This window comes from Papilio machaon, chromosome 10 (genome assembly GCF_912999745.1).
Source record: "Papilio machaon chromosome 10, ilPapMach1.1, whole genome shotgun sequence".
NCBI lineage: Eukaryota > Metazoa > Arthropoda > Insecta > Lepidoptera > Papilionidae > Papilio > Papilio machaon.
Genome location: NC_059995.1, coordinates 8,192,094 through 8,219,914, shown reverse-complemented (window position 1 = coordinate 8,219,914; position 27,821 = coordinate 8,192,094). Strand labels below are relative to the sequence as shown.

Genomic DNA, 27,821 nt, shown 5'->3' with positions numbered 1-27,821 from the left:
GTCATCAAGTCCACCAACATTGGACAGTTACGTCAACCAGGACAATTAGCGGCAATGAGTAACTGCAGAGAGCCCAAGCGTCTAATAGAGAGTCGACGAGAGGGACGTAGATTACATGGAAAACCGAAATAAACATGTTTGGATGATGTCGAACGAGATTTCAAGATATCGGCATCAACGGCTAGAAACAAAAAAACAGCCAAAATAGACCGATCATCACACCGCTGTGTTCAACTAGTATTGACATGATAAAGAAACGGAATTTGAATGTTTGAATTTTGAATTTCGAAGAGTGGAAAAAGGTCACTGTCACCTAACAAACCAGAGGCCTCTAACAACGATTCAATGTTCGTTTGATATAAGAATCTCTATAAATAATAGTTCTATAAGACTCGTAGGAACACAGCCATATTTCGATGCATATTTCTTTCTTGTTATTACTTTATATTTAAGCCTAAATAACCAAATGAAGACTTTTTACGCAATAATTAGTTTACATTTCCACTTCATCCTCATCGTATATGAGTAAGTAAGTGCTAAAACTCAACCGAAACACGTCAGATATTATTTTTATTTCTTTCATGCATAAATAGTTAGGAGTCAGAGGAACCAAAACTGCCTCGGCGTTCAAAACCAGTTGTAGCAAATTAATCTCTTGTAAGAGCCATCCGATAAATTACAAGTCTATAATGCGCTAAATATACTCCTCGTTTCGTATTCGCCAAGAAATAAACAACACTTCTTTCCGGCTGTACCCCCAATAAAAAAGTTAACATACATTTTCGGATCAATAAAAGGAGAAGAAACAACATGAACTACGCATGAGTAGATTTAGGCATCCTAACGACTCTAGTAGCTTCAAAATATATTTTAGCCCTGGGATCACCTCAAATACTTTTAGTGCACCAGTCATAAAAATATCAGGGATCACTGTAAATAAATGTTACTCACAAAGTCGTCACTTATCACATACATATCCACTGCCTTAGCAGTTCTCCTTACCTTAACTCTGAACGAAACCTCCGTAACGCCCTCCAATACACCTAGGCCATTAACCATGACAAAAGAGCAGGCCCGTCTTCTGGTGTCATGATGTCCCATCTTTGCACTCCTTCTACCATCGAGCTGGCAAGGGGTCATTAGCTTCCCAAATGCAAACGGCAATACACATTGTGGTCATTCATTTCAACGTCGAATATATATTAGTCGAGCGCCCCCGTCCGAATCAGTTGGGCAACTCTCCATATATCGTCTCCATTTCGGTCCGGCACCTTCTCAATGTCCTTATCAGAGCGCGCACCTTTTCGAAACAACAAACAGAGGCGCTACAATCCTTCACATGCTTTACTTTCCGTGAGCACACTTAGTCTCAAAAGTCAAACTCAAAGTCCTAGTTGGTCGGCTATAGCAAGTCAATCCTGAACCATTCGATTTTGAAGCAATAGTTGCATTTCTCCTGTCATTACGAATATCAGCGTCAAAATATTTAATCGAGCCGTCTCTACAGCCATAACTTCAATACAATAAACATTTCAACAAGCAATCGATCGCCTGATGAACAATTATCCAACATCCGATCAACAAACCTACCTTCAAGTAGCAATAATGCTTCAAAAGTAATTACAATAACAATTTCAACGGTAATATATAAATTACAGTTCATAAAAGTAAAAGTTATAAAATCTATCTTATAATAACAGAATCTTAATGTAAACCAAGAAATTGTTCACACTAAATTATTTGATTAAAAATGAGCACAATTAATATACTTATACATTATTTTTCTTAGTCAACAAAAATCATTCATAGTTATACCGAGCTTTCTGGATACGCCACGATTTTAATCTATCTTTAAATGAGGCGAAGCTGGTAGCTACTGTGATGTGGTTTGGCAGGCGGTTGTAAACAGCAGGCCCACAACGTGTTCTCCGCTCGTGTACGTGTTCGTGTCGACTTGTCCGTCTCGTCCAGTCGATGCGCTACTAGAGCTAGCTTGTCCGCGCCGCGAGTCATCATACTGCTGCTGCCGGATTCCTTTTGTGTTTTAAAGTCGCGAAGCGTTTAACGGGTGAACATTGCCACCTGGAAAATAACGCCAATCTCCAGCAGAGTGAAGGCTCCGGTTTCGACTTTCCTCTCCAACGTGGCTCCTTCGGTTCGCGGCGATTAATGCACAATTCCGCTTCTAGCATGTGCACCTCCGCACTGCAATGATCAGCCTCGACACGCTGCTACCGTAAAGGTTTCGGCCAGTTCAAAAACCTCGGATTCTCCCGTCTCACTCCGCTCTTGCATCTGGGTAAGTTCTTGGGTCTGTCATAGTTCTCGCTCCTAAGCATTCGCAGATTTGATCCATTGCTCACGCCCGTGAGCTCGGCAAATCTCGGCTGTCGCTCTCACACCTGAGAGAATACAAACTTTATTCATCGCTCTCTTACCTGAGCGGATACAAATCACGGCCGTCGCTCTCCCACCTGAGAGCACAACCTTGATTCATCGTTCTTATACTTGAGTGAATAAAAATCGCGGCCGTCGCTCTCACACCTGAGAGCACAACCTTGATTCATCGTTCACATACTTCAGTGGATACAAATCGCGGCCGTCGCTCTCCCACCTGAGAGCACAACCTTGATTCATCGTTCTTATACTTGAGTGAATAAAAATCGCGGCCGTCGCTCTCACACCTGAGAGCACAACCTTGATTCATCGTTCACATACTTCAGTGGATACAAATCGCGGCCGTCGCTCTCCCACCTGAGAGCACAACCTTGATTCATCGTTCTTATACTTGAGTGAATAAAAATCGCGGCCGTCGCTCTCACACCTGAGAGCACAACCTTGATTCATCGTTCACATACTTCAGTGGATACAAATCGCGGCCGTCGCTCTCCCATCTGAGAGCACAACCTTGATTCATCGTTCTTATACTTGAGTGAATAAAAATCGCGGCCGTCGCTCTCACACCTGAGAGCACAACCTTGATTCATCGTTCACATACTTAAGTGGATACAAATCGCGGCCGTCGCTCTCCCACCTGAGAGCACAACCTTGATTCATCGCTCACGTCAGTCTCTGTTATAGCTCTCACACCTGAGCTCACGTCAGTCTCTGTTATAGCTCTCACACTTGAGCTCCCGTCAGTCTGTCACTGCTCTCACACCTGAGAACTCATAGGTATCTGTAATCGATCTCATATCAGAGCTCACGTCAGTCTTAGTCATTAGTCTCAAACCCGGATTGTCGCCGATCTCGCTTCTCAGCCGTGAATACACGCTAGTCTTATCATCACGCAATGCTAGTCTTTATTTTCACCCTGGTCCTCGCACCTGGGCACAACTGGATCTCCTTAATTATCGTTCTCACGTCCCATTGTGGCATCTGAAACTGACAATTATCAGCGTAGTAACCAATAACAATACTAAAATCTTCCAACATAATCTCCTTAGTTCGTAACAAAGAACAATACAGGAATAGCATAAAAACTAGAATTTTGTCAGGTTACATAAACAGCCATGTTCATTTTCTCTATAGATTTTTAATTTATTATTCATGTAAACCCGAAAATGTTTAATGGAATTTAATTATTATTGTACAAAACTCTGGTACCTACACATATATTGCTATGCCCTTACAGGGTGTCACATGTAAGTTCTTGACATTACAATTGTAAACATCAATATAAGTACTGTAACATGCAAGAAAGGAATGAATAGTAAAGGAATGAATCAATAATCCCAAAATACCAGTCACACTATAGGATTCAGGAGTTTTAACTCGCCTTAGTATCATAGTCACATACAGGTAAAATCAGGAAACCAAAAAAATCAAGTGTTATTTATAAATTATGAGATATAAATAAAGAAGTTCTGTAATTTCAATATTTTTTTTTTGAAACTTTATATATTTATTTTAACACATCATAATTAATCTTAGGATTAGAGCAAAGTTCCACAAAACTTTATAAAATAATTTGTCTGCAGAATTAAAATGTAGTTTGTATAGTTAATCTTAAAAATATTAGATTTATTTCATTCAACAACATCTTGTTTTGTTAATCAAAGTTAACTTTTATTTGTATTCATATTGATTTTCAAGTATATAAAAGTAGAAGTATAAGGATGTAAATCTTGAATTAATTGCTTTGGCTATGTGTAACTTGTGATATAGTATTTACTAAACTTAACTTCTAAGAAGTTAATTTATGTGTATAATTACCCTTTTTGTACACATAGAATGTATTTAAATCTGTACAATAAACCCAAATTTAAGAAAATAATTTAATTTAATAATAACAACATAACATTTTGTACTTTTCACATGTAGCATTTTTAACATAAATGTACAATCACCTTCATTTATGTTGTTACATTAAATGAAAGATTGCTTTACTTAGCAATGTACATCCACAATCTCTGATATATTTATTTAATTATGTATTTATTTGGACAAAATAATAACCAAAATTACAAAATATTATAACAATATAATATGATAATTTGTTAAAAAAAAACATAAAAGCAACTAATAATAAGAATCCATACTGAGAATAAGGAATAATGAATTAAAAAAAAAAATAGCACACACTTTTGAGTGCTAGTGATATTTTGATAAAACCAAAAGTATCCATGTAGGTACTTTACTTTCCCCACATACACGAACCATAGCACAACCCTAAGCCATTTTGTTATGGCTTTGTAACCCAAAACAAATCCTTCTCTCTGTATTCGCTTACAGTTTATCTACAAACACACTTTTCAGCAATATGTTTATGTTTAAATTTGATTGAACAAGGTTTACTCACATGAACTTTGTAGACGTAGATCGAAAACAATGCTTGTTCTCGTGTCATCCCACTTCTGAAGCTGTGGGAGTCACAGCCGGAGAATACTTTTAATAAAATACAGTCTTCTTTAACTCGTATATTTTCTTTGATGAATTGTAAATAACAACCTTTTTACAATTACTAATCTTACATCTGTCTCACGATTCCCCGAATGATGCCAACTTGTCTGTCATTCAGACTACTCATTACAATACTTTTAATTTACGATATCGAATTACTGTCCGATTAATAACAAAATAAGTAGAATATTTCTATTTCAAATTTGTGAATCAAATATTTAAATAATATGGTGGATCCCAAATCAATGATAAATGATGTTTATTTAAAATAAACAAAAGTGTTATTGATTTATAGAATAGACAAAATAATGTTTTAGGTTATGGAATTACAGAATATATAAAATAGCTTACACAAAGGATATTAAATACGTAATTTATCGACAAACACACGATTAATTAAACATAGAAGTCCTAAGAAAATAGTTAATTCCGTTCGTTATGATGCGAACGGCGTACAGCCTTCGGTTAGATACAAAGGTGTGTTATTTGCATGTAGGTGGACAGGAATAGGTATATTGTTATATAGGAATTAATCTGGCGAGTTGTGCTATGGCCAATGCGGTACTGGCCAACATGCCATCACAATGACTGCGCTGGTTTGCTAGGGTTGCCCCATTTAATAAGTACATCGTATATTGTACTAAAGGCAATCAAATTGTAAATTCGAAATTAATTTAACTTCAATTTGTTTTAATCAGCAATATTTACTTTCTACTGGTGATAACAGAATGGATTCTATGTAACCTAAAATTTAATATTTAACAGATTAAGGTTCAAAGCAGTAGGTCACTCGTTCGTATCAGCAACTAACCATTGTACAAACATTGTGACGAACGCTGGAATTAAAAAAAATACAATTTACCAAAAAGTATTTTAGAATAGAGACAACCCTAATATAAAGTAGTGGGTTGTTACTGCGGCATTGTATATAGATAATCAAAGTAAACAAAGACGCAGCAGAAGCGCTAAGCGGCCGGCAACCAAATGCGACACACATCTATTAGTCCTCTCTTCATCATTACATGCTGTATTTGATCAATATACACTGATATATCCTCAATCGAAGCTATGATAAAGAATATGCAACTCACATTTAGATCCCACCCCATTCAACTAGAGGTACAGAAGCTGCACAACCCTATCAGGGTTTTACTATTATTGAATGCGTTTAGCAGCCAACGGATTACTTTGAAAGAATTTCCTTTCACCTTTAAAAGAATCAGTTTACGTTATCAACATATATCTTTTGGTTTTTGGGGTATTTCGTTATTCTCAATTCCCAGGGTTGTTGGTTGTTTTCAATTTATGAACCTTGTTTCTAGTATTGTTTATTATTCGCAGATCGCGAGGATCAGTCGATTCTCTGTACGGGAGAGTCGGGTGCGGGTAAGACTGAAAACACCAAGAAGGTGATACAGTACCTTGCCTACGTAGCCGCCTCTAAGCCCAAGGGCTCCGGAGCGGTAAGATTTTTATTTCATTTGCCGTTTTATTAATTTTCAAATTTAGAACATTTTTATTTTTAAATTTCAAATATGGAACGTTTTTTTTTTTAATCAAACCAGATTTTATTTTGGGTTGTTTTTTTTTATTTCATTTTTTTGTTTTTAATTCTGAAGCGCTTTCTCTATCGGTTCGACTATCGAAGTCGGGTAAGATTATATCACAATGTTCAGTAACGCCAGCATTGTCAACCTTTGTGAATCAACAGTCTTAATAGCTATATACATTTTTAAAATATTCATGATAAGATTGTAAAAATTTTATTATAACGTCTCGTCCTCGTTTAGAAAAAAAACGCTATTCTAAACTTTTAAGGTATTAGTACACTTGAAGCTATTTTATGGCTATGTAAATAAAAAATCGAAATGTAATTTCCAAGTACTATTATTCATAAATTTTAACATTAGTGATGTCCTATTTTCATAGTTTTGGTATAAGGTATTTGAATACTTTAACAAAATATTCGAATATAGATGTTAATGTTACTTTGCTATGAATCGTACTCGCTTAGTTTTCGCGGACAATGTGGCCTAGCCTTGTTACTATAAACAGAGCGATGAGTGTGCTCAGGGTGTGGTCTTAGCACATTTAATATTAACCATTATTAAACACGGTGACTCACGACACATAACCTCGTTATGTATATATATGGCAACAAAGTTCGTTACGTTTTCACAATTTTTTACCTTATAAGGTAATTTTTGTGATCTAGGTTAATGATCCAAAGTAGTTTGTTATGTTAATTCTAATTAAATAAATAAATTACAACGATGTAGAGCTAGAATATGTAGTTATAGATTTCACAGTTTCCATCCTGTAGTTTTAGCACTGGTTTTATTATTTGAACCTTTTTCAAACTTTTCTCATACTTGTTACTGTTCTTTTATAGAGCAATGTTTGAAATTGATTTTTAAAATATGTATTCTACATTTTAAATTGATGTACTATGAGTAACACTGACGGTATATGTATTAAACTGTATTGTTGTCTCAGTTGATTTTATAATGAGTGTGCGGGATAACAATATACGATACCATCTTGCCTAAGTGTGTCTTTAACTATAGTTGTAATTAAAATGCATAGATCCTTTTTACAGATAAATGCAAATTATACAAGTTTGGAATTGGATTTGTTATTAAAAATGTTTGTTTGATTGTGTATATAAGTAGTATACAAGGATCTGTTCATTGAAATCAATGGATTGCACTTTTGGTCTATTTTTGTAAGAGGGTAACAAAAATGTTGCAAAACTATTTTCTTCCACGATGTGCTGTTGTAATATATTTTTTTTATTTTTTCCACTCTCTTCCGCACCGGCTGTCGATGACTACAGGGACCTTCGCCGCAGTTGATTATTGTAAGTTTTAATGAGAGAGAAAAAAATCATCTCTTGCTTGCAAAATTCACAAACATTGGAAATGCATGTATCATAAAGATGTTTGTCAAACCTTTGATCAAAGTAACAAATGTTTGGACAAATATACCGCGAAGTTAACACTAACTATATTTTATTTTTAATATGATAAATCACACCGGGATTGTGTTTGTTCATGTTTTATGGAAGTAACATCATGTTCTTAAATTCATTTTTAAATAACATGATTAACTTTATACATTGACCACAATCTATTCTTGGCACTGTTTTGATTCATTCATTAATTTTTTTTAATTATATTTATCATTTTATTGCAAGTTATTGAGGTTTTACATTTAAAGTAACACATTTTACTACTTATTTACTTATGCTATTGGGAATTTATTGAAGTCGGTATAAATTTTTTAATAAGACAAATAACTAGGTTGGTTTATATACTTACTTGTTTTGATAAACCTTATCTTCCGCATTGTTCTACTATTCGTAATTAATTACATAAACTCTTGCCGTTTATCACTTGTTTAGCGAGTAAGTGAAATAGATGCTGCAATTTTTGTAACATGTGTTTTTTCTCCGAACTGTACCTCGTTTTGGAACTAATTATAGAACAGTAGATCGATCGGTATCAACAGTTTACAATAGAATAGAGACTTATATTAAAGATACCAATTACTTAATTTGTTCAAGAAACTTCATTTGTCTCTGCAATAATTACTTTCTTACGTTTATGATACTAATAGGTTTTGGGAGATCTACTTTAAATATGCATGCTTCACTCGTCTCATCATCCATGTACTAATGTCATGTGTAGCGTAAGACATTTTCATCAATACTTTTAACTCTAAATATAATTTTGCACGCTAACAATTAAAGAGTAATGGACCAACATTCGAGGTAAATATCGATAAATATTTAAAACCTTCACTTGACATCACTAAAAAATTTTAGGAACAGATGTCCATTTTAATTATTTTATCGACGTTTAAAAATAAAGTAGAAAAATAATTGTTTTTTTTATTTCAGTTCAAAATTAACGCTTTTGCTACATCTGTAAGGACATAATTCAAGTTTTCAGTTTATCAATAAATATTCTTTATGACTTCTAGGGCGAGTTGGAGCAACAATTGCTGCAAGCTAATCCTATTTTAGAAGCTTTTGGTAACGCGAAGACAGTTAAAAACGACAACTCATCGAGATTTGTAAGTATAAATATCGTCTACGTACTATCATGATTATAAGTTGGTCTCGGAATTTATCCTAAAAACATTAGCCTGCTCTTTAAATTGTAAAGGAATATTTATACTTCACTTATTTTATCACCTGCTGTAACTGACGTGCTGCGGAGTTCAAGGCTTTTGCAGAATATCAGTGTTTCTGCCCCCATGGCAAAGAAACATACAGCTGAGCAAAGGCCCTATCTGTTCTGCATTGCAACGCTTAGTTATAATTTGTTTATTATTATTATTATTTTTTTATGTACATTACTTTTCGTGTCCTTAGTTTTAATTATATTAGTGATCTTTAGGTTTTATTTTCTTTTAATGTTTTAATTGTATTATAAGTGTTGTAATGTCTTTGAACGGATTAAATGTCTTATTATTATTATTATTATTATAAAATACATGAACATCACTAATCACGTTTTACAATACATTATATTGTATATTTAAACGTAAATGTGTAATATTTGCAAACTGACACAAGCCCTTTGTTCGTCCTTCTTATGTCCGAAGTAACCTTTACGTGATAACATCAAAGGATGTAAAACAGACGGCCAAAATATATTAAAATAAAAAATCGAATCTGTTCTTTTAGCATATTGGCTATACTTTCACATTATTATATGCATATTGCTCAGAGATTGTATATTGTTTCTATTTCTTATCTCTGAAATATCAAAATGTATTTACTATTTATACATAGAGCGTATTGAATATTGATTCTACAAGACTTCCAGAATTTGTTTAATTTTCCATAACATATTGCGTTTATAAAATTAAATTTTCTACTAAATATGTAGGTGGGTGGAGCCCTTAGAACTCATGAGGGGCTGATAATAAATGCCTGTCAACGTTAACCGCCTCATAATTAAATGCACATACTTTAGTAACTTGATAGAAAATTACTTTGGTATACTGCCAAAAATACCAAGCGTCTGAGAAAAGTGAGGAAATTGCTTGTAAAAGCTTTGTGCAATGTTTTTGGTTAGGTCTAAAGTCAATGTAATCTTTTGAAAATTTAAAAAGTATTTACTACGGGGTTATAGGAATTAAATTACAATGTACATTTCATTTTCCAGGGTAAATTTATCAGAATCAACTTCGACGCATCCGGTTACATAGCCGGTGCGAATATCGAGACTTACTTATTGGAGAAATCTAGAGCTATCAGACAGGCGAAAGACGAACGCACATTCCACATCTTTTACCAGTTGCTAGTCGGAGCGACGCCGCAGCAAAAGGCAGAATACATTCTAGAAGATCCTAAGAACTATCCATTCCTCACCAATGGCTCGTTGCCCGTCCCCGGGATAGACGATGCCGCGGAGTTCCAAGCGACGATAAAGTCAATGAATATAATGGGCATGAACATGGAAGACTTTAATTCCATCTTCAGAATAGTCTCCGCGGTTCTGTTGTTCGGTTCTATGCAGTTCAAGCAGGAGAGGAATTCGGATCAAGCCACGCTGCCAGATAACACGGTCGCTCAAAAGATCGCACACTTGCTTGGTAAGCAATTTTTACCTCCTAAAATGTTATGTTTACAAAATAATTTTATTTATATCCCACAAAACTAAACCGAAAACTTTCCTTTTTTTTCTCTTCTTGTAATTTTTACGACTATTTCTGTTCTTTTGTTAGACCTTCAAAGTTAAAAAATGAATCCTATAACAGAAAAATCCACATCTAACATGAACTTCCACTCGATTTCCAGGTCTTTCAGTAACAGAAATGACGAAAGCATTCTTAAAACCACGTATCAAGGTTGGCCGCGATTTCGTGACTAAGGCCCAGACAAAAGAACAAGTCGAGTTCTCTGTGGAAGCGATCGGCAAAGCGTGCTACGAGCGCCTCTTCAGGTGGCTGGTCAACAGGATCAATAGGTCCTTGGACAGGACGAAGAGGCAAGGAGCATCGTTCATCGGTATCCTCGATATGGCCGGTTTTGAAATCTTCGAGCTGAACTCCTTCGAGCAGCTTTGCATCAACTACACCAACGAGAAGCTGCAGCAGCTCTTCAACCACACAATGTTCATCTTGGAACAGGAGGAGTACCAGAGGGAAGGAATCGAATGGAAGTTCATCGACTTCGGACTCGATTTGCAACCGACGATCGATTTAATCGACAAACCGATGGGTATCATGGCCCTCCTGGACGAGGAGTGCTGGTTCCCCAAAGCCACGGACAAAAGTTTTGTGGAGAAACTCGTGTTGGCGCACTCCGTTCATCCGAAATTCATGAAGACTGACTTCAGAGGTATCGCAGACTTTGCCATAATTCACTACGCGGGTAAAGTAGACTACTCGGCGTCTCAGTGGTTGATGAAAAACATGGACCCTCTGAACGAGAACGTCGTTTCCCTGCTCCAATCTTCACAAGACCCCTTCGTGTGCCACATCTGGAAGGACGCCGAAATAGTGGGCATGGCGCAGCAGGCGATGACCGACACGCAGTTCGGCGCCAGGACTCGCAAAGGAATGTTCCGGACAGTCTCGCAGCTGTACAAGGAGCAGCTGACGAAGTTGATGGCCACGCTGAGGAATACGAACCCGAACTTCGTGCGATGTATCATTCCGAATCACGAAAAGAAGGCGGGCAAGATCGAAGCCCCCCTTGTGCTGGACCAGTTGAGATGCAACGGTGTGCTCGAGGGCATCAGAATTTGCAGACAGGGCTTCCCCAACAGGATACCCTTCCAAGAGTTCAGGCAGCGCTACGAGCTGCTCACGCCGAACATCATCCCCAAAGGATTCATGGACGGCAAGAAGGCCTGCGAGCGGATGATCGAGGCGCTGGAGCTGGACCACAACCTGTACCGCGTCGGCCAGTCCAAGATCTTCTTCAGAGCGGGCGTGCTGGCCCACCTGGAGGAGGAGCGCGACTACAAGATAACTGACCTGATAGTGAACTTCCAGGCGTTCTGCCGCGGCTACCTCGCCCGCAGGAACTACCAGAAGCGGCTGCAGCAGCTGAATGCTATCCGTATCATCCAGCGGAACTGCGCCGCGTATCTCAAGTTGAGGAACTGGCAGTGGTGGAGATTGTACATTAAGGTTAGTTCTACATATTTTATATGTGTTTGTTACAATTTTTGCAAGTTATTTTTAATACCTCTTGATCAATGTATTTGAAGTTATCAGTGAAATAATTCATAACTTAAGGACAGGTCATCGAATTATTTACATAATTTTAGTAATTAATCGGTCATGTTTTGATAATATAACTGTCATCTTTGTGTGTATCGGTCAACTATTTCTATTGTTAAATTATTCAGCACTGAGTTATGCAATTGTTTGCTGAACGAACATATTGGGGTCGTGTTTGATGAAGTCATACGACATAATATAACATTTAAATTTGAAATTATTGAAAACAAAATCGAGCGTCTATGAAAAATATTTCTAATAATAAATTATTCAAATTATTCAATAATCAAGCTGAGATTTTTAGTTATAATGTAACAATCTTACTAATATTATAAATGCGAATGTTTGGATGAAGGGACGGATGTTTGTTTGAAGGTATCTTCAGAACGGCTGAACATATCTTGATAAAATTAGTCATAATGTACAACATAGTCTGGAAGAACATAGGGGACATATTACCTTTTTCAATAAATTCCGCACGGACGAGGTCGCGGGCGACAACTAGTATAATATAAAAATACAAGTTATAGTAAATTATTCTGACTCTAAACGTCCAATTTTTATATTTGACAGACAATTTTGTTAAATATGAGTTTATATTAACTAATAATATTTTTATGAACAGTCAAATTAGTTATGTACCTGTTCTGCGACATTTTATTGAAATCTAATTTGTCATAAAAAAATATTCGACTGATAATGCTATTGACAAAAGGTAAAAATCAATGAGTTACCTAAATTTTAAATCTACATACATACTCAGAACTTTGGTTGTAATTCCAGGTGAAGCCACTTCTGGAAGTGACGAAGCAGGAGGAGAAGCTGACGCAGAAGGAGGACGAGCTCCGGCAGATCAGGGACAAGCTGGAGAACCAGATGAAGCGGTGCCAGGAGTACGAGCAGAAGTACCAGGCCGCCAACCAGGAGAAGACTCAGCTCGCCGAACAATTGCAGGTCAACATTCATGTAGATATTTTGCTATGAGATTTTCGGATGTGGGACCAACTTTTTTGTGATTTAAAAATTTTATTAGGAAATACGGACATAAACAAACGTACAGGTAAGAATAAGGATGTTATAGATTTGGTCCAATATTTAAAGGATTAAAAAATATTTTGTACGACAACTAGTACATATCCGTTTTTCTCAGATCTATCTATAATTTTGTCTGAGTTTATAATTTAACTTGACTTTCGAGTTAAAATAACGGTTTGACAAGTATTAAAAAAAATCAGCCATCAGAGTAGTAATTGTAGAAGATAAACTTGTGATGTTTGTTTGCAGGCTGAGTTGGAGCTGTGCGCGGAGGCGGAGGAGAGCAGGGCGCGGGCAGCGGCCAGGAAGCAGGAGCTGGAGGAGCTGCTGCACGACCTGGAGGGCCGCATCGAGGAGGAGGAGGAGCGCTGTAATGCGCTGCAGCAGGAGAAGAAGCGTCTCCAGCTCAATATACAGGTCTGTACATCTGTACGTCGGTACAGCTGTGAGAGAAACATGCTTTACTTTTATTGGTTGGTTTAATTCATGCTGATACAATAAAAAAGGCGTTGCTGAATTTTCAACATATTTACTTCGTAAACTCTGAAATTTCTGCAATAAATTGTAACTGAATGAGTTTTTTTAAAGTTTTCTGTAACTCTCCTTCCAGGACCTGGAGGAACAGTTGGAGGAGGAGGAAGCGGCGCGGCAGAAGCTGCAGCTGGAGCGCGTGCAGTGCGACGCCAAGCTTAAGAAGTTGGAGGAGGACCTGGCCCTCAGCGATGACACCAACCAGAAGCTGCTCAAGGAGAAGAAGGTACATTAATCTAGTTGAAAGTACTTTAAACCATGAATTTGGTTAAATTAGTAATACTCTTGTTGGAATTCACGTTTTTTATTTTTACATTATTATGTTTTTTTTTTGTAAATATTTTTCTAGATTTTGGAGGAACGCGCGACTGACTTGTCGCAAGCGCTGGCGGAGGAAGAGGAGAAGGCTAAACATCTCAGCAAGCTGAAGACGAAGCAGGAATCTGCCATCGCTGAACTTGAAGAGAAACTGCTAAAGGTGTGGGATTCAATTTATTTTATTTGTTGAAACAAATTCTTCGTAAAGACATGGTTTAACTACTTACTGCAATATGGTACATAGTGATGATGAGACAAGAGTGTGTCAGTTGGTGATGTGTTGTCGGTGTGCAGGATCACCAGCTGCGGCAGGAGGTGGACCGCGCCAAGCGCAAGCTGGAGACTGAGCTGCAGGATGTGCGCGAGCAGCTCGCCGAGCGCAAGGCCCAGCTCGAGGAGCTGCAGATAGTGCTCAGTTAGTTCACACATTACATTGTATTGTACAGCAGGTTTACGGCCAAAATCAATATACGATCTGAAAATTATTACAATTACTTTCATGAAATGGAGTATGAAATATTATTCGATCGCCCATTCAATTATGGATCATTTTATTCGATAGTAATAAATAGAAAAAATATAATTTTTGCTCAGAAAAGACTCGTGTAATTTGGAGGTATATGTTCTTCAGAAGTTTTTCATCCTATTCCTGTTTACGTCAGTAAGTGTATATTTATCAACAATGTAACAGGCAAGCGCGAGGAGGACCTCGCTGCAGCACAGAGTAGACTGGATGAGGAGGGTGCGCTGAGAGCTGCCGCTCAGAAGGCGGCAAGAGAGGCGGAGTCAGCACTGGCCGACGCCCATGAGGACCTCGAGGCGGAGCGCAACGCCCGCACTAAAGCAGAGAAGCTGAGGAGAGACCTCAACGAGGAGCTGGAAGCCCTCAAGAGCGAACTTCTAGACTCACTTGACACCACCGCTGGTTAGTACAACAACACAGACAGTATAATGTTTAAAGGCAATTTTCACTATGGTGGAATTTACCAAAAAAAAAAACAATCATTGTTTTAATCTATCTTTGTATATGTATTTTGCAGCACAACAAGAGTTGCGTTCTAAACGCGAGCAAGAGGTGGCGGTGCTGAAACGCAGCCTGGAGGAGGAGGCGGCCGCGCACGAGGCCAGTCTCACCGAGCAGCGCCACAAGCACTCGCAGGAGCTGCAGCTGCTCAATGAGCAGCACGAGCAGCTCAAGAAGACTAAAGCAGGTCAGTGCAAACACCAACACTGGTGATATGCGATGTCCAACAGGTGGACACCGAGTGACCTCTAAGTAGACGCTGAATCGTCTCTAAATGGACAACGAGTGACCTCTAGATGGACACCTAGTGACCTCTAGATGGACACTTAGTGACCTCTAAGTGGACACCGATTGACCTCTAGGTGGACACCGAGTGACCTCTAGGTGGACACCGAATGACCTCTAGGTGGACACCTAGTGACCTCTAGGTGGACACCTAGTGACCTCTAGGTGGACACCTAGTGACCTCTAGATGGACACCTAGTGACCTCTAGATGGTCACCGAGAGACCTCTAAGTGGGGGGTCGCAATGGTAAAATATTACATTTTACAAGTGATTATTCTTACTATTCTTCTTCTTACCTTAATTGTATGCGACCGTAAGTTTACGTGTTTCTTATTTTTGCATGCAGATATGCAATTCGCTGGTGAGTTATGGTTAAATTCGCGATACTTATTACATTGTTGCTAAAATTATATATAAAAGCTAAAATTTCTCATCGTAATGTATTTTATTATAATTCTGATGTGCATTTCATTTTTTCCATGCTAAAAAGTTACTGGGCTATGTAGATTTTATTTAGTTTTTGCAACATATTCCTAAAACACAATAAATACTCTTTGCTAGAAAACATTTAAGTATTAATTCGAACGCTTCCATTTTTAAATTTTAACATTTTAAATCGATTTCATCAAACAATGTCAGTTAGTAAATGTCAAATTTTTCGAATGTCAAAACTTTTATGAAAATTTATGCGGATTTTTTTTTTTGAGTTATTACTTTAATTATAGATTTAGTGTTTAATTTAAAAGTATAAAATACAAAAAAGAATATGGGTAGTGTAAAAGAGCGTAGGCAGAAAAATGCTAAGTTCGGTCTGTCGAAGGACGACAATTTTGACTTGTCGTCGATGGGTGCGCCTCACAACGAGGGTAACGCGTTCAATTCCACGCGGGAGTACTGGCAGCATATCTGCAAGGGCGGAGCCCTGCCCGAGAGGAAGGACGACCTCACTGACAAATGTACCTGTTAGTAATGCCCATAGGAGTAGCTAGCTTAGTGTTGAATTTCATTTTTTTCATTACATCTGTACGCTTGTAATTACTAGTACGAGTTTACGGTTTAAGAAATAAAGTTGAATTTAAAAAAATAAACCGGTCGATAATTCCAAAAAACATTGAGCTTTTTAACAGATTACTAATAATCACGGTTCAACATTTGACTTTAAATTCATATTGAGCTATCCAATTTTACGAAATATACAGTGGGACTCTTTCTTTTCATCTGCTATGAAGAGCTAGCGTAGTGTAAACGCATTGGATGTTCAATGTTGTGATGAAGTACCGTGTGTATGTAGTGCTGGAGAAGGCGAAGCAGGCGCTGGAGGCGGAGAACGCGGACCTGGCGACGGAGCTGAAGAGTGCGGCTGCGGCCCGCGCGGAGGGCGAGCGCCGCCGCAAGCAGGCGGAGGCCCAGCTCGCGGACCTCGCCGCCAAGCTGCAGGACGTCGACCGCTCCAGGTACTAGATACATCCAACTGTTGGTATCATCACCTCCTTCTTACCCCACTTATGTTCCGTTGGCGCACCAGGATTTGAAATCCAGTTCGATCTTCCTTCATATCAGTACTCACTATAGAGTTGCTGTTTTATCATAAATATAAGAGAAGGATTGATGCAAGCTCCATCGTCGTCTTCTTGACTTCCTTCTTTTTTATTTATACTTTATCTGTTAGTATATAGGTAGATATATTACGTGATCTTGGTATATTACAATATACAAATGGAACTATTGCTAGTCATTGCCACTGCTTATTGGTGATATTTTTGGTGACGAATGCATCTATAAATAAAAATGTGATGTCAGAGCGGAGGTGCAAGAGAAGTGCCAGCGGCTGCAGGGCGAAGCAGAACAGGCGTTGCAGCAGCTGGAGCAGGCTGAGCTGAAGGCGTCCGCTGCTCTCAAGCAGGCCGCCACTGTAGGCGCCCAGCATGCAGAGGCACAGGTTTGTATATCCACCATTGACACATTGCAGGTGCATTGAAGGCTTTTAAGGAAGGTGTGCGCCCTTGTTTAACGCCGTAGACGAATCATTCTCCGAAATAACTAATATCTTAAGAAAGGTGAAGGACATATTTCATGAAAAGTTATCCTTTTCGAAGCAAACTGCTTAACGCTAGTCTGCGTCTTTGTCGTTGCAAATTAATACACGTAATATTTGGTTGCCAGGCGCTGCTGGAGGAGGAGACGAAGCAGAAGCTGTCGCTGCAGACGCGGCTGCGCAACGTGGAGCAGCAGCTGGAACAGGCGCGCGACCAGCTCGACGAGGAGGAGGAGGCCAAGAAGAACCTCGAGAAACAAGTATGTATCCATGCATACATTACGCAAAATTGATATTTTGTAGATAGATATATAAATTTTTCGTGTTATTCAGGTGGCCGCACTGACGCAGCAAGTGGTGGAGGCCAAGAAGAAGGCAGAGGAGGAGGCGGAGACTGCCGCCGCACTGGATGAGCAGCGTAAGAAGCTCAGTAAGGACATGGAGGCGCTGCACCGACAGATCGACGAGCTGCAGCAGGCCAACGACAAACTCGACAAGAGTTAGTATACATCTGCACATCATATTGATAGCACTAGTCAAATTTATGTCCGTTCTAAAGTACCATAAACATTCTGTTTTATATAGTCTTACTTGTGTTGTTTTTGTATACAAATTTGTGAATTTTACTCTTGCAGGCAAGAAAAAGGTGCAGGCTGAGCTGGAGGACACCAACATCGAGCTAGAGGCCCAGCGCGCCAAGGTGCTCGAACTCGAGAAGAAGCAGAAGAGCTTCGACAAGGTCTGTTACAATTTAGTTTCACAAAATGCTAAGAGTAACATGTTGAAAAATTAATTAATCCCTATTTGTTATTATATAACATTGTTTGTTGTAACATTTAGGTTGTAGCGGAGGAGCGCGCGGTGGCAGAACGCAATGCTGCAGAGCGCGACGCGGCCGAACGAGATGCGCGCGACAAGGAGACGCGCGTCCTCAGCCTCACGCGAGAACTTGATGACGCCGCTGAAAAGGTATAAGCATTGTACATATTGATATAGCCAGGACACAAGTTGGGACAATATTGATAAAATGATTTAACATTGTATTCAGATCGAGGAGCTGGAGCGGTCGAAGCGCGTGCTGCAGGCGGAGCTGGACGAGCTGGCCAACACGCAGGGCACGGCGGACAAGAACGTGCACGAGCTGGAGAGGGCCAAGCGCGCGCTCGAGTCGCAGCTGGCGGAGCTGCGCGCGCAGAACGAGGAGATCGAGGACGATCTGCAGCTGACGGAGGACGCCAAGCTACGACTGGAGGTGAACATGCAGGCCATGCGCGCGCAGTTCGAGCGCGAGCTGCAGGCCAAGGAGGAGCAGGGAGAGGAGAAGCGGCGCGGCATCGTGAAGCAGCTGCGCGACCTCGAGGCCGAGCTGGAGGAGGAGCGCAAGCAGCGCGCCGCCGCAACCGCGCACCGCAAGAAGCTCGAGGCCGACCTCAAGGATGCCGAGCAGGCCCTGCACCTCGCCAACAAGGTACCGTCACCTCCCTCAATACGTTACATTAGCCTCTAGACAGACTGGTGACATCTATTTGTGTGTCGCGGTGCAGGTGAAGGAGGACGCGACGAAGCAAGTGAAGAAACTGCAACAGCAGCTGAAGGAGGCGGCGCGTGAGGCGGAGGAGGCGCGCGCGGGCCGCGAGGAGGCGGCGGGTGCGGCGCGCGAGGCGGAGCGGCGCGGCAAGGCGCTGGAGGCGGCCGCGGCGCAGCACGCCGAGGAGCTGGCGGCAGCTGAGCGCGCGCGCAGGCACGCCGAGGCCGAGCGCGACGACCTGCTCGATGAACTGGCCGCCGCCGCCGCCAAGGTGATACAACACTCGAAAACTCCAACTACTAACCCGATTAACAACAGTATTCAATAGTCATAAAATGTTGTTTTCTTAGAAGATGTTGAGGTTTTAATTGTTAATATCATTTTATTTGGATATATTTCAGAACACATGTCTAGTGGACGAGAAGAAGCGACTGGAGGCCAGAATATCAGCACTGGAGGAGGACCTGGACGAGGAGCAGTCCAACAACGAGATACTTAATGACAGATTGCGGAAATCACAGGTATGACACAATTACATAACGGAATTTTACCCAAAGTAGATGTACCTTATTTGTAGCATATTGTGTTGTAAAAACTTTACGATGATGAAACAATTTATGTATCTTTGCAGAACCAAATCGACCAGCTCACGATGGAGCTGGGCACGGAGAAGGCGGCCACGCAGAAGATGGAGAGCGGCAAGCTGGTGCTGGAGCGGCAGAACAAGGAGCTCAAGGCCAAGCTGGCTGAGCTCGAAACCGCGGGACGCACAAAGACCAAGGTGAAAAGATGCACAGCTGCACAAAAACGCCACTAAAGTACCAATCATTTAATGATTAACGGCTTGGTTATCTCCGGTTACCTATTAATAGGGTCAATTTCCGCCATTAAACTACTTTGACCATAGAGTAGCATAATTCTAGAGCTTAAAAATTATTAATTACTTTAAATTAAGTGTTACTAAAGTAGTGTTGTGTGATGTGTTGCAGGGTGTGATAACGTCGCTGGAGCTGAAGGTGTCCAACCTGGAGGAGCAGCTGGAGGCGGAGTCGCGCGAGCGTCTGGCGCAGCAGAAGGCGTCGCGCAAGCTGGACAAGAAGATGAAGGAGATGCTGCTGCAGCTGGATGAGGAGCGCCGTCACGCCGACCAGTACAAGGAGCAAATCGAAAAGGTACATTAATACGCCTAGTATTTCACTTATACATACATAATCCATACAAAAACTAGATTTATAATACTGTTAATGAAATCTTAATGAAGGCGCAGTAGATATGTACTATTATATTAAATGTCCACTAAGGGAGACCTTAGCGTTTTCAGTGTTACTGAACTTCTGTGACAGGTGAGAGCTTAAATAATTTAGGAATTCTTACAGATTTTCTTATAATGTTTGTGTTGCAGATGAACACCCGCGTGAAGACGCTGAAGCGGCAGCTGGATGAGGCGGAGGAGGAGGTTCAGCGCGAGAAGGTTGGCAAGCGCAAGGCGCAGCGCGAGCTCGAGGACATGCTCGAGACGCACGAGACGCTCTCGCGCGAGTGCTCCAACCTGCGCAACAAGCTGCGGTGAGCTGCCATACATACATACATACATACAACACTCATACAAGTCATACAAACAGTGCGGAACGAGGTGCGGTGTGATCTCATACAAAATTCAACGTTGTACACATAAAAATAGTGTCCTAATGCTCCAGCCTACGTATAACAAGTTGGATTTGATCCATACATATAGTCATACATTGTCATACAAACAGTGCGCTAGTGTTGTACATCATCACATCTTACTCTTGTTTACAATATCACATTAATACTAACTGTAGTATCACTTTTCATACATATCACTTAAATATTAAGTTTTCTTTTACTTAAATATATATTTTATATACAGTTGACGACTTTAACATATTTATAATTTTAATATTAAAAAAAATTACATTGAAAGCAATAAAAAATAACCTATGATATATTGTTATCGTATAAAAATCTCTCGGAACGTGGTCGTATAAAAATCTTTTTTTTTTTTTAGTTATTTTATTAGGAAAATATCTTAGTAGTGTTTATTGTGTAGGCCGTCGTTCTCAGACGCTAGTGACTAGTGGTGCAGCGACCAATGACAGGTAACGGGGTTGCAGGACGTCCGGGGTTCATTTCAGCTAATAAATTATTATATGGGATTCTTTAACTATACAAAAAAAAATCTATAATTGATTCGAAAAATAAGTTTAATTTTTTTTTTTATTTTTTTTATAAAAATTAACTTTTTTTTATGTTTTATTAGCTGAATTTGAACAAAGCTTCGGGTTTTTTTATATGTCTTTTTGTCTGTTTTGCTTTTAAAGTGGATAACTGTAGAGTGATCAAGTTGAGATCTGTCATTGCTTTTACAGCATGATTCATGTAACACATCTCATAAATGTCATCTCATATATATATAGCTTACAATTTCATTGATTTTAAATACATGCTTTTGAAAATTTTGTGAACTAAAGATGACACTAAAATTATGTTATTAATATAATAAATGCTAGCTTTTGATTAAAAATGTCTATAATAATAATAATAATAATGTGCTTATAATTAAACTATGTAATTTATTTTAGGTTAGGTTTAAAGATCTTTATTTCTCATAAAAAACACAATGTTTCACTTACAATGAGAAAAATAAAAAAAGAAGTATATATAACATACAGGCTTGCGGGTTAATACGTAATATCGATACAGAATACAGGATTAATATAAAACAAAATAAACCTTAACACAATTATAGAAAAGAATCTAAATTGACAGGAATTACAAAGTTATATATGTAGATAATATTGAGAGATTATTACAGTTCAGCGATGATATATGATTTAAGTTTATTTTTGAAAACATTAATACTGTTACAATTCTTTATCTCGTCCGGCAGTTTGTTAAACATTTGAACGCCTTCGAACAAAATAGTTTTATTTCCATAGTTAGTTCGCGGAGTAATTGATTTTAATTTGTGTTTGTTACGTAAGTTATGTTTGTTATCCCTTTTTTCGAGTTTAATGTTAGACTTAATGTTTTTATTTGTTATGTTCATTTTGCGTTTAAAAACAACAAATATTAGACTTGTGTAATTTGATTTATGAAGTAACTCTTTTTTTTTGGGGGGAGGGGAAATCTTTTAAAGATTCTACCTTCTAGGAGAAAGACTGAATTATGTTACTTGACTCACTAAAACCCCCTCAGTGATAAGAAGTAATAGAAAGAATTTAGGTTTAAAATTATTTTCAGTTTTAACTTTATTTAAATAAAAAATGCTTTATTCTACGAACAACCTACATAACTCATTGCTGCTTAGGTTTAACCAAAGTCGGGAAGATATTTTGTTATTTCTCGACTTAGGATTCGTGTATTTTCGATGAAGATGCACCACGTCCTGGAAGGTCGGTTGGAGTTGATAAAAGCATTATTACACATAGAAATAAACATAGAAAATAGAAATAAAAACGAAATGACTTCGAGAAACCCAATAGAAATGAAATTATAATCAACACATCGTCTCACACAGGCGACAAGGTGGAGGCATCGGTCTGTCTGGAGCGTCGTCATCTTCACGACTGAAGCGCACATCATTGGCACCTGGCGCGGGCTCCGGAGATGAATCCTTCGATGATGTCAATGACACCACTAACAGTGTCGAGTGACCGCCCACATACCGCCTCGCCCCGCCCACAGCCACGCCCACTGCGCCCCGCCCACAGCCACGCCCACAGCCACGCCCACACAACTAAAGTTTCAGTTTATTTGCAAGCCAGAATTGTTACAGTGTTATTCCGTTACGCATTTAATATTTTAAGTTTAGGTCCGCATTATTTGGATTTTTTATTTTGTAACATTTTTTCAGGGCGTTTAGAAAACTTGCAAATTAACAAACATTAACAATTGTTAAATTTCGGTCATTTTTCTGTCATTTTGTAAAAAAAAAATTTAAAACATGTACTGTAATTGCTTGAAATTATTTTTCACTTCACAAAATTATTGCAGCAAATAAATTGTATAAGTTTTGTAAATATTTGGTTTACGAGTTTTTTTTTCTGTCTGAATTTTCTAAAAGTGGCGTTTGGGATATTAAGTGTAATGTTTTAGTTTTGCAATATTTTAAATGTTGGTGTTATATACTTAACCAATTATTTTATGTCTAGACAGACTTAAGTCCCTGTTATCTGTCACATTTCGCATCTGTGTAATGTTTTTAACAATTGTATATATTCAATATTATATTAATTGCTATTTTTATAAATCTGTTTGGAATTTCCAAAAAAAAAAATTGTTTAAAAAAAAAACTTCAAATCTAAACTTTTTTTTTCTTATTGTACAATCGATTATGTTCAATATTTAGTTGACAGCTGTCAGATTGGGGACAAAATATATATTAATATTTAATTTTATTTTTTTAATCTACATGTCACTAAAGTTAAGTTTTTTCGCTTTGTATTGTTAAAAAAAAAATCGTGTCATTTTATGAATTTTGGACGTGATGGAGTTTTTTTTTTTATAATGTTTTACAATTTAACTGGACAATTGTGGGTGCTCAGGATATTGATGCATTTAAATTTGTGGTACCACACTTGTGTCATCGGATAGTGTCATGTGCCAAAATATCAGACAAACCGTGCACTCTGTTGTTATCACTATTTACTGATTGTGACAGCAATTTTAATGTACTTTTTTTTAGCATGTTAATTAATATTTTAACTGATTACCTACTTTTTTATCTTGTCATAATTTTCTATTTATTTTGAGGTTATGTACCATAAAGAATCTTTTTTTTTTACCAGATTTACGATATTTATTATTGCTGTCACTTGTTGCAGTAGTTAGTGTGATGACAGATGTTGGCTCATCTCCCACTGGAGCAGTATTAATAACGAGACATTCCTGAACAATCGAGTTTTCGAATTTTTACCTAGACTTAGTCGATTGGGTAGATGTTAAATTACTCATTGGGTGATAATGTGTTAAAATTTAAAAAAAAAAGTATTAAAATATTACAACAAAATGGAATTCACTATTTTGATGTCATTTTCTAAGCGACTTGAACGTAACCTAGTAGAGTTTAAATTTTTCTAGATACCATCTAAATGTTCCATTCTGTTCACCCCATAATGGTTACGTTCATCCTGATAAAGACTGGTGTTGCGACAATACAAAAATGTCCCTTCTCGTTCGATTCTTTTTTTTAATTCAGCATGTTCAGATGCCATTTTTTTTAAATTTCACCCAACTTCAACTTAAACTTATGTTTGTGTCTGAGCATGCTAAGTTAAAGCGGACCTTTACAAGAATTCATCATGTAAATAAATTCAGTGTTAATCACTGAACGCTTAGTTGCCATACAAATTTTATTCATAGTTATGTAAGGACATAAGGCCTTTGGTGTAACGGAATTCGTCGCGAATTCGAATTTGCAAACGGAAATGTTGTGGTGTCAATTAGGGTTCTTTTTTAAAATCTGACGGGTTCCGTATAAGATATAACAATTTTCATCTTAATTATGTTTGATTTTGTCTTGTAACCGTGAACGGATTCGTCAGTGACCGGTGTAAATACGCGCTGACGTTATAATGTAAATTTACCTTCATCTTATAACGCTCTTGAATGTCGCTGAAGGTTGAAGTCGACCCTCGGCTTGCTTCTTCTCTAGTGTTTAGTGAGACATTTAGTAATAAATCGTGGCCTTAGGATTTTTTACTACGGACAGGAATAAGTATTCCGATCGGTTTCCTAAACCACCAATTCGATGAGAAAATGTATCTTTGCGAAGTTTTTATATAACTATATTATTATAACGAAGTCTTAATTATTGTAATGACCTCGACTTTTTTATTGCATAGTTTTTTTTTCTGAATAATAATATAAAAAATTAAATGTAAGTAAACCATTGAAGCATAAACCTATTTTACATAAATATTATATTTAATTATTAACAATATTGATAATTGTAAAATTGGTCATAGGTTGTAACAAGTTATCAGTTGGTATGCCAATTAAACAATTTTTCATGATTTTTAAGATCATTCGTTTTATTTTATAAACCCCTGAAAGATTACTCTGAGTTGCTGTTCTAAAAAATAATTTATTTCACTACTGAAACTTAGAAAAAAAAGTCAAAAAAGTTCGTAACCCCCTCAACTATAATGACACCCAAAGTATATAAAATTTGACACCAGTGATTTAGCGCCATCTAGGATTGTGAATCGAATTTACTAGCTATTTTTTATCTATATTCTTTGGGATTTGAGTTTTTGACATCGACAATTTGTAACCTGTTTACTTTATACTCTGTGTTTTCCATAAATAATATGACGCAATTCGATTAGTGTTTTGAAAATTACGCCGCTAATAAAAATAGCGAAAAGTGCATTAACGTGTTAGACGTTCAGATTTTATAACAGCAAAATGAGAAACGTGGTCAATGATTACTTCGACGTCGCCGTGGGGATTGTGAGGAAGGCAGGCAGATTCATCACGCAATATGGATCCGGCTGTGAAGAATTTGAAGTAAAGAGCTGCGACATTGACTTCGTGACCAAGGTCGATAAAATGGTTGAAAATTTTATCATACACAGTATTTCTAAACAGTACCCTTCTCATAAATTTATCGGAGAAGAGTCCGTGGCGGGCGGGGCCAAAGTGGATCTCACCGATGACCCTACCTGGGTGATCGATCCCGTAGATGGGACCATGAATTTTGTACATGGCTTTCCTTTCAGCTGCATTTCTCTCGCTTTACTTATTTCTAAGGAGCCGGTGCTCGGAATAATCTACAACCCGTTGATGGACAAGCTGTACTCGGCTAAGGAAGGCCAAGGCGCTTGTTTGAACGGAGAACCAATACATACGTCTAAAGTTAAAGAACTTCGTCATGCGCTGGTCGCTTTCGAAACGGGCACGAGTCGCGACGAGGAAAAGGTTAAAGTTGTATTTGAGAATTTCAAAACCATGGTGGGCCAGGCTCACGGCATTCGAGCACTGGGCTCTGCAGCCTTGAACATGGCCATGGTTGCGGAGGGAAGAGCCGACGCAAACTTTGAGTTCGGTATTCACATTTGGGACATAGCAGCCGGGTGTCTGATAGTGAAGGAGGCAGGAGGTGTGTGCATTGACCCCAGCGGCGGGCCCATCAACTTGCTCTCTCGTCGCATGCTGTGCGCCGGGCGCGCCGAACTTGCTAATGAATTAAGCAAAAAACTAACTCAGTATTATCCTGATCATGATTAAGCCATGTCAACTGATCACTAATACTGATGGAAATACTAGCAGCTATGATTCCATTTTATATGTGTTGTAGTCATATGTTGTAAACAATGTGTAGTACCTATTTATACATTTCTTAAATCTCTATCTCCATATCTTAAGTTTACTTAAGTTATTTGTTTTTCTCAGTGTGCTGTCAAAAAATAAGAATTTTGATTTCCATCTCACGCTCATGGAGTGTTTTGTCTCCAAATGATGTATGAATCTCAAGAAGAGCAAACTTAACTACGTAAACTTGATTTCGTGTATAAAAATAAAATTTAATTGCCTCCATAATTAAGGAAATTATGGGACCACTTGTTGAAAATAAACAAATGGTCAAAATAAAATTTTTATTTACGACCTCTGACTACACAAGAAAGGTCACATTTTTTATTTTAATATTTAATTTTTTTTTTCATTATTGTTATTAAAGTATTATTTTTCTTGCATTCCTTCAAAATAGTTTTACTACATATTTTATGTAACAAATTGTTATATTTGTTTAAGATAAAAATGTGAGGTAATTTCAATATAATTGATCAGTTTTTATTTTTTACTCGTACTTAAAATAGTAAATTCCTTTACTGTTAAAAATTAAAAAGACCTGGCTAGTAGTTTAAAGAAAATAATAATTTTTACATGCTTACCAAAGATATATCTATAAAAGTATATTGGTTTGTTTAATTATTAAATTTATATTTAATTAATACTCAAAGTATTGTTGATATTTTTTTTAATTTTACTGTAAAATAAAAGAAACCTTTATTCTTAATTTTTATTCACAGCTTTTAGAATTTCAAATATTTGAACATCTTTCATACAAAATATTGTATCCATTTGATGGGGCTTGTGAGATTAAATGATTACTTAATTTAACTAACTTAACTTATATAATATAACTTATAATTCACATGTAATGTAGTAGTAACCTTAGCAGTGTCATATTCAGTCAATGTTAATAAATTATGTAATAAAAGTCTGTGTCAAATATTTCTGTCTTTAATTTCCCTAAGTCAAATGTTTTCATAGTCTTGAATTAAAAGGATAAAAAGTACTGATAAAACTATGACATAAAAAATACTGTTCTTAACTGTCGTAATCTCCGTCAAAATCTTTATTTGATGACAGTAATTTAGTCAATAATTTTTAAGTGATATAGTCAGTGTTTACGTCACGTCATAATATTGTAAAGTGTGTGTTGTAAAAAATTGTAAATAGTGTTCATTTAAATAGAAATCTCGAATATTAACGATAAGTATTTTCACTTTACATGTATCAAGTCACAGTCAAATCTCAGTCAACAATCTGTATAGTCAAATAATTCAAGAGCGTCGTGTAAGTCGTCTAGTCAGAAAAATCATCTATTATTTTTAATCGTTCGTCAAATTATAATTGAATCTCGTATTGCAAACAAAGCATGTGGTAAGGTATATGAGCGTGTAAAGGTATTGTGTAAGATAATTCATATATGTTTATACGGTATACGCATCTGCGTTAAAACTATGACGCAGAAAACGGTGCCTTTATCGATTATTGAAAACCGTTCGTTGTCTTGTCTTGCTCTATCCAGTTGATAGCTGTATGATTTTATCTCAATAACCAGTATAGTACAAATGTGTTTTTTTCCAGGTTGAACGCACATTCG

The 27,821-nt window shown here is 37.7% G+C and overlaps 2 protein-coding genes across 2 annotated transcripts in view; both read left to right on the top strand.

Moving 5' to 3' along the window:
• LOC106718258 (myosin heavy chain, non-muscle) overlaps positions 1–22,819 on the top strand; it is a 61,884-nt gene extending 39,065 nt beyond the window's left edge. The window contains exons 3-27 of the mRNA XM_045679545.1: positions 6,244–6,365; positions 7,739–7,762; positions 8,887–8,979; positions 10,080–10,509; positions 10,715–12,054; positions 12,931–13,101; positions 13,432–13,599; positions 13,793–13,939; positions 14,063–14,191; positions 14,326–14,446; positions 14,723–14,956; positions 15,072–15,242; positions 16,633–16,795; positions 17,142–17,280; positions 17,505–17,636; positions 17,710–17,875; positions 18,012–18,115; positions 18,217–18,345; positions 18,425–18,844; positions 18,921–19,175; positions 19,306–19,425; positions 19,536–19,685; positions 19,894–20,076; positions 20,307–20,470; positions 22,446–22,819. Of these exons, the coding sequence (XP_045535501.1) occupies positions 6,244–6,365; positions 7,739–7,762; positions 8,887–8,979; positions 10,080–10,509; positions 10,715–12,054; positions 12,931–13,101; positions 13,432–13,599; positions 13,793–13,939; positions 14,063–14,191; positions 14,326–14,446; positions 14,723–14,956; positions 15,072–15,242; positions 16,633–16,795; positions 17,142–17,280; positions 17,505–17,636; positions 17,710–17,875; positions 18,012–18,115; positions 18,217–18,345; positions 18,425–18,844; positions 18,921–19,175; positions 19,306–19,425; positions 19,536–19,685; positions 19,894–20,076; positions 20,307–20,470; positions 22,446–22,581 (5,411 nt within the window). The 3' untranslated portion in view covers positions 22,582–22,819. The remainder of the gene's footprint in view (positions 1–6,243; positions 6,366–7,738; positions 7,763–8,886; positions 8,980–10,079; positions 10,510–10,714; positions 12,055–12,930; positions 13,102–13,431; positions 13,600–13,792; positions 13,940–14,062; positions 14,192–14,325; positions 14,447–14,722; positions 14,957–15,071; positions 15,243–16,632; positions 16,796–17,141; positions 17,281–17,504; positions 17,637–17,709; positions 17,876–18,011; positions 18,116–18,216; positions 18,346–18,424; positions 18,845–18,920; positions 19,176–19,305; positions 19,426–19,535; positions 19,686–19,893; positions 20,077–20,306; positions 20,471–22,445) is intronic.
• Positions 22,820–25,218: 2,399 nt separating this feature from the next.
• LOC106718257 (inositol monophosphatase 1) lies at positions 25,219–26,576 on the top strand. Its single transcript, XM_014512306.2, has one exon. The coding sequence runs from the start codon at positions 25,337–25,339 to the stop codon at positions 26,156–26,158; it is 822 nt and encodes a 273-aa protein (XP_014367792.1). The 5' UTR covers positions 25,219–25,336; the 3' UTR covers positions 26,159–26,576.
• Positions 26,577–27,821: the final 1,245 nt, after the last annotated feature.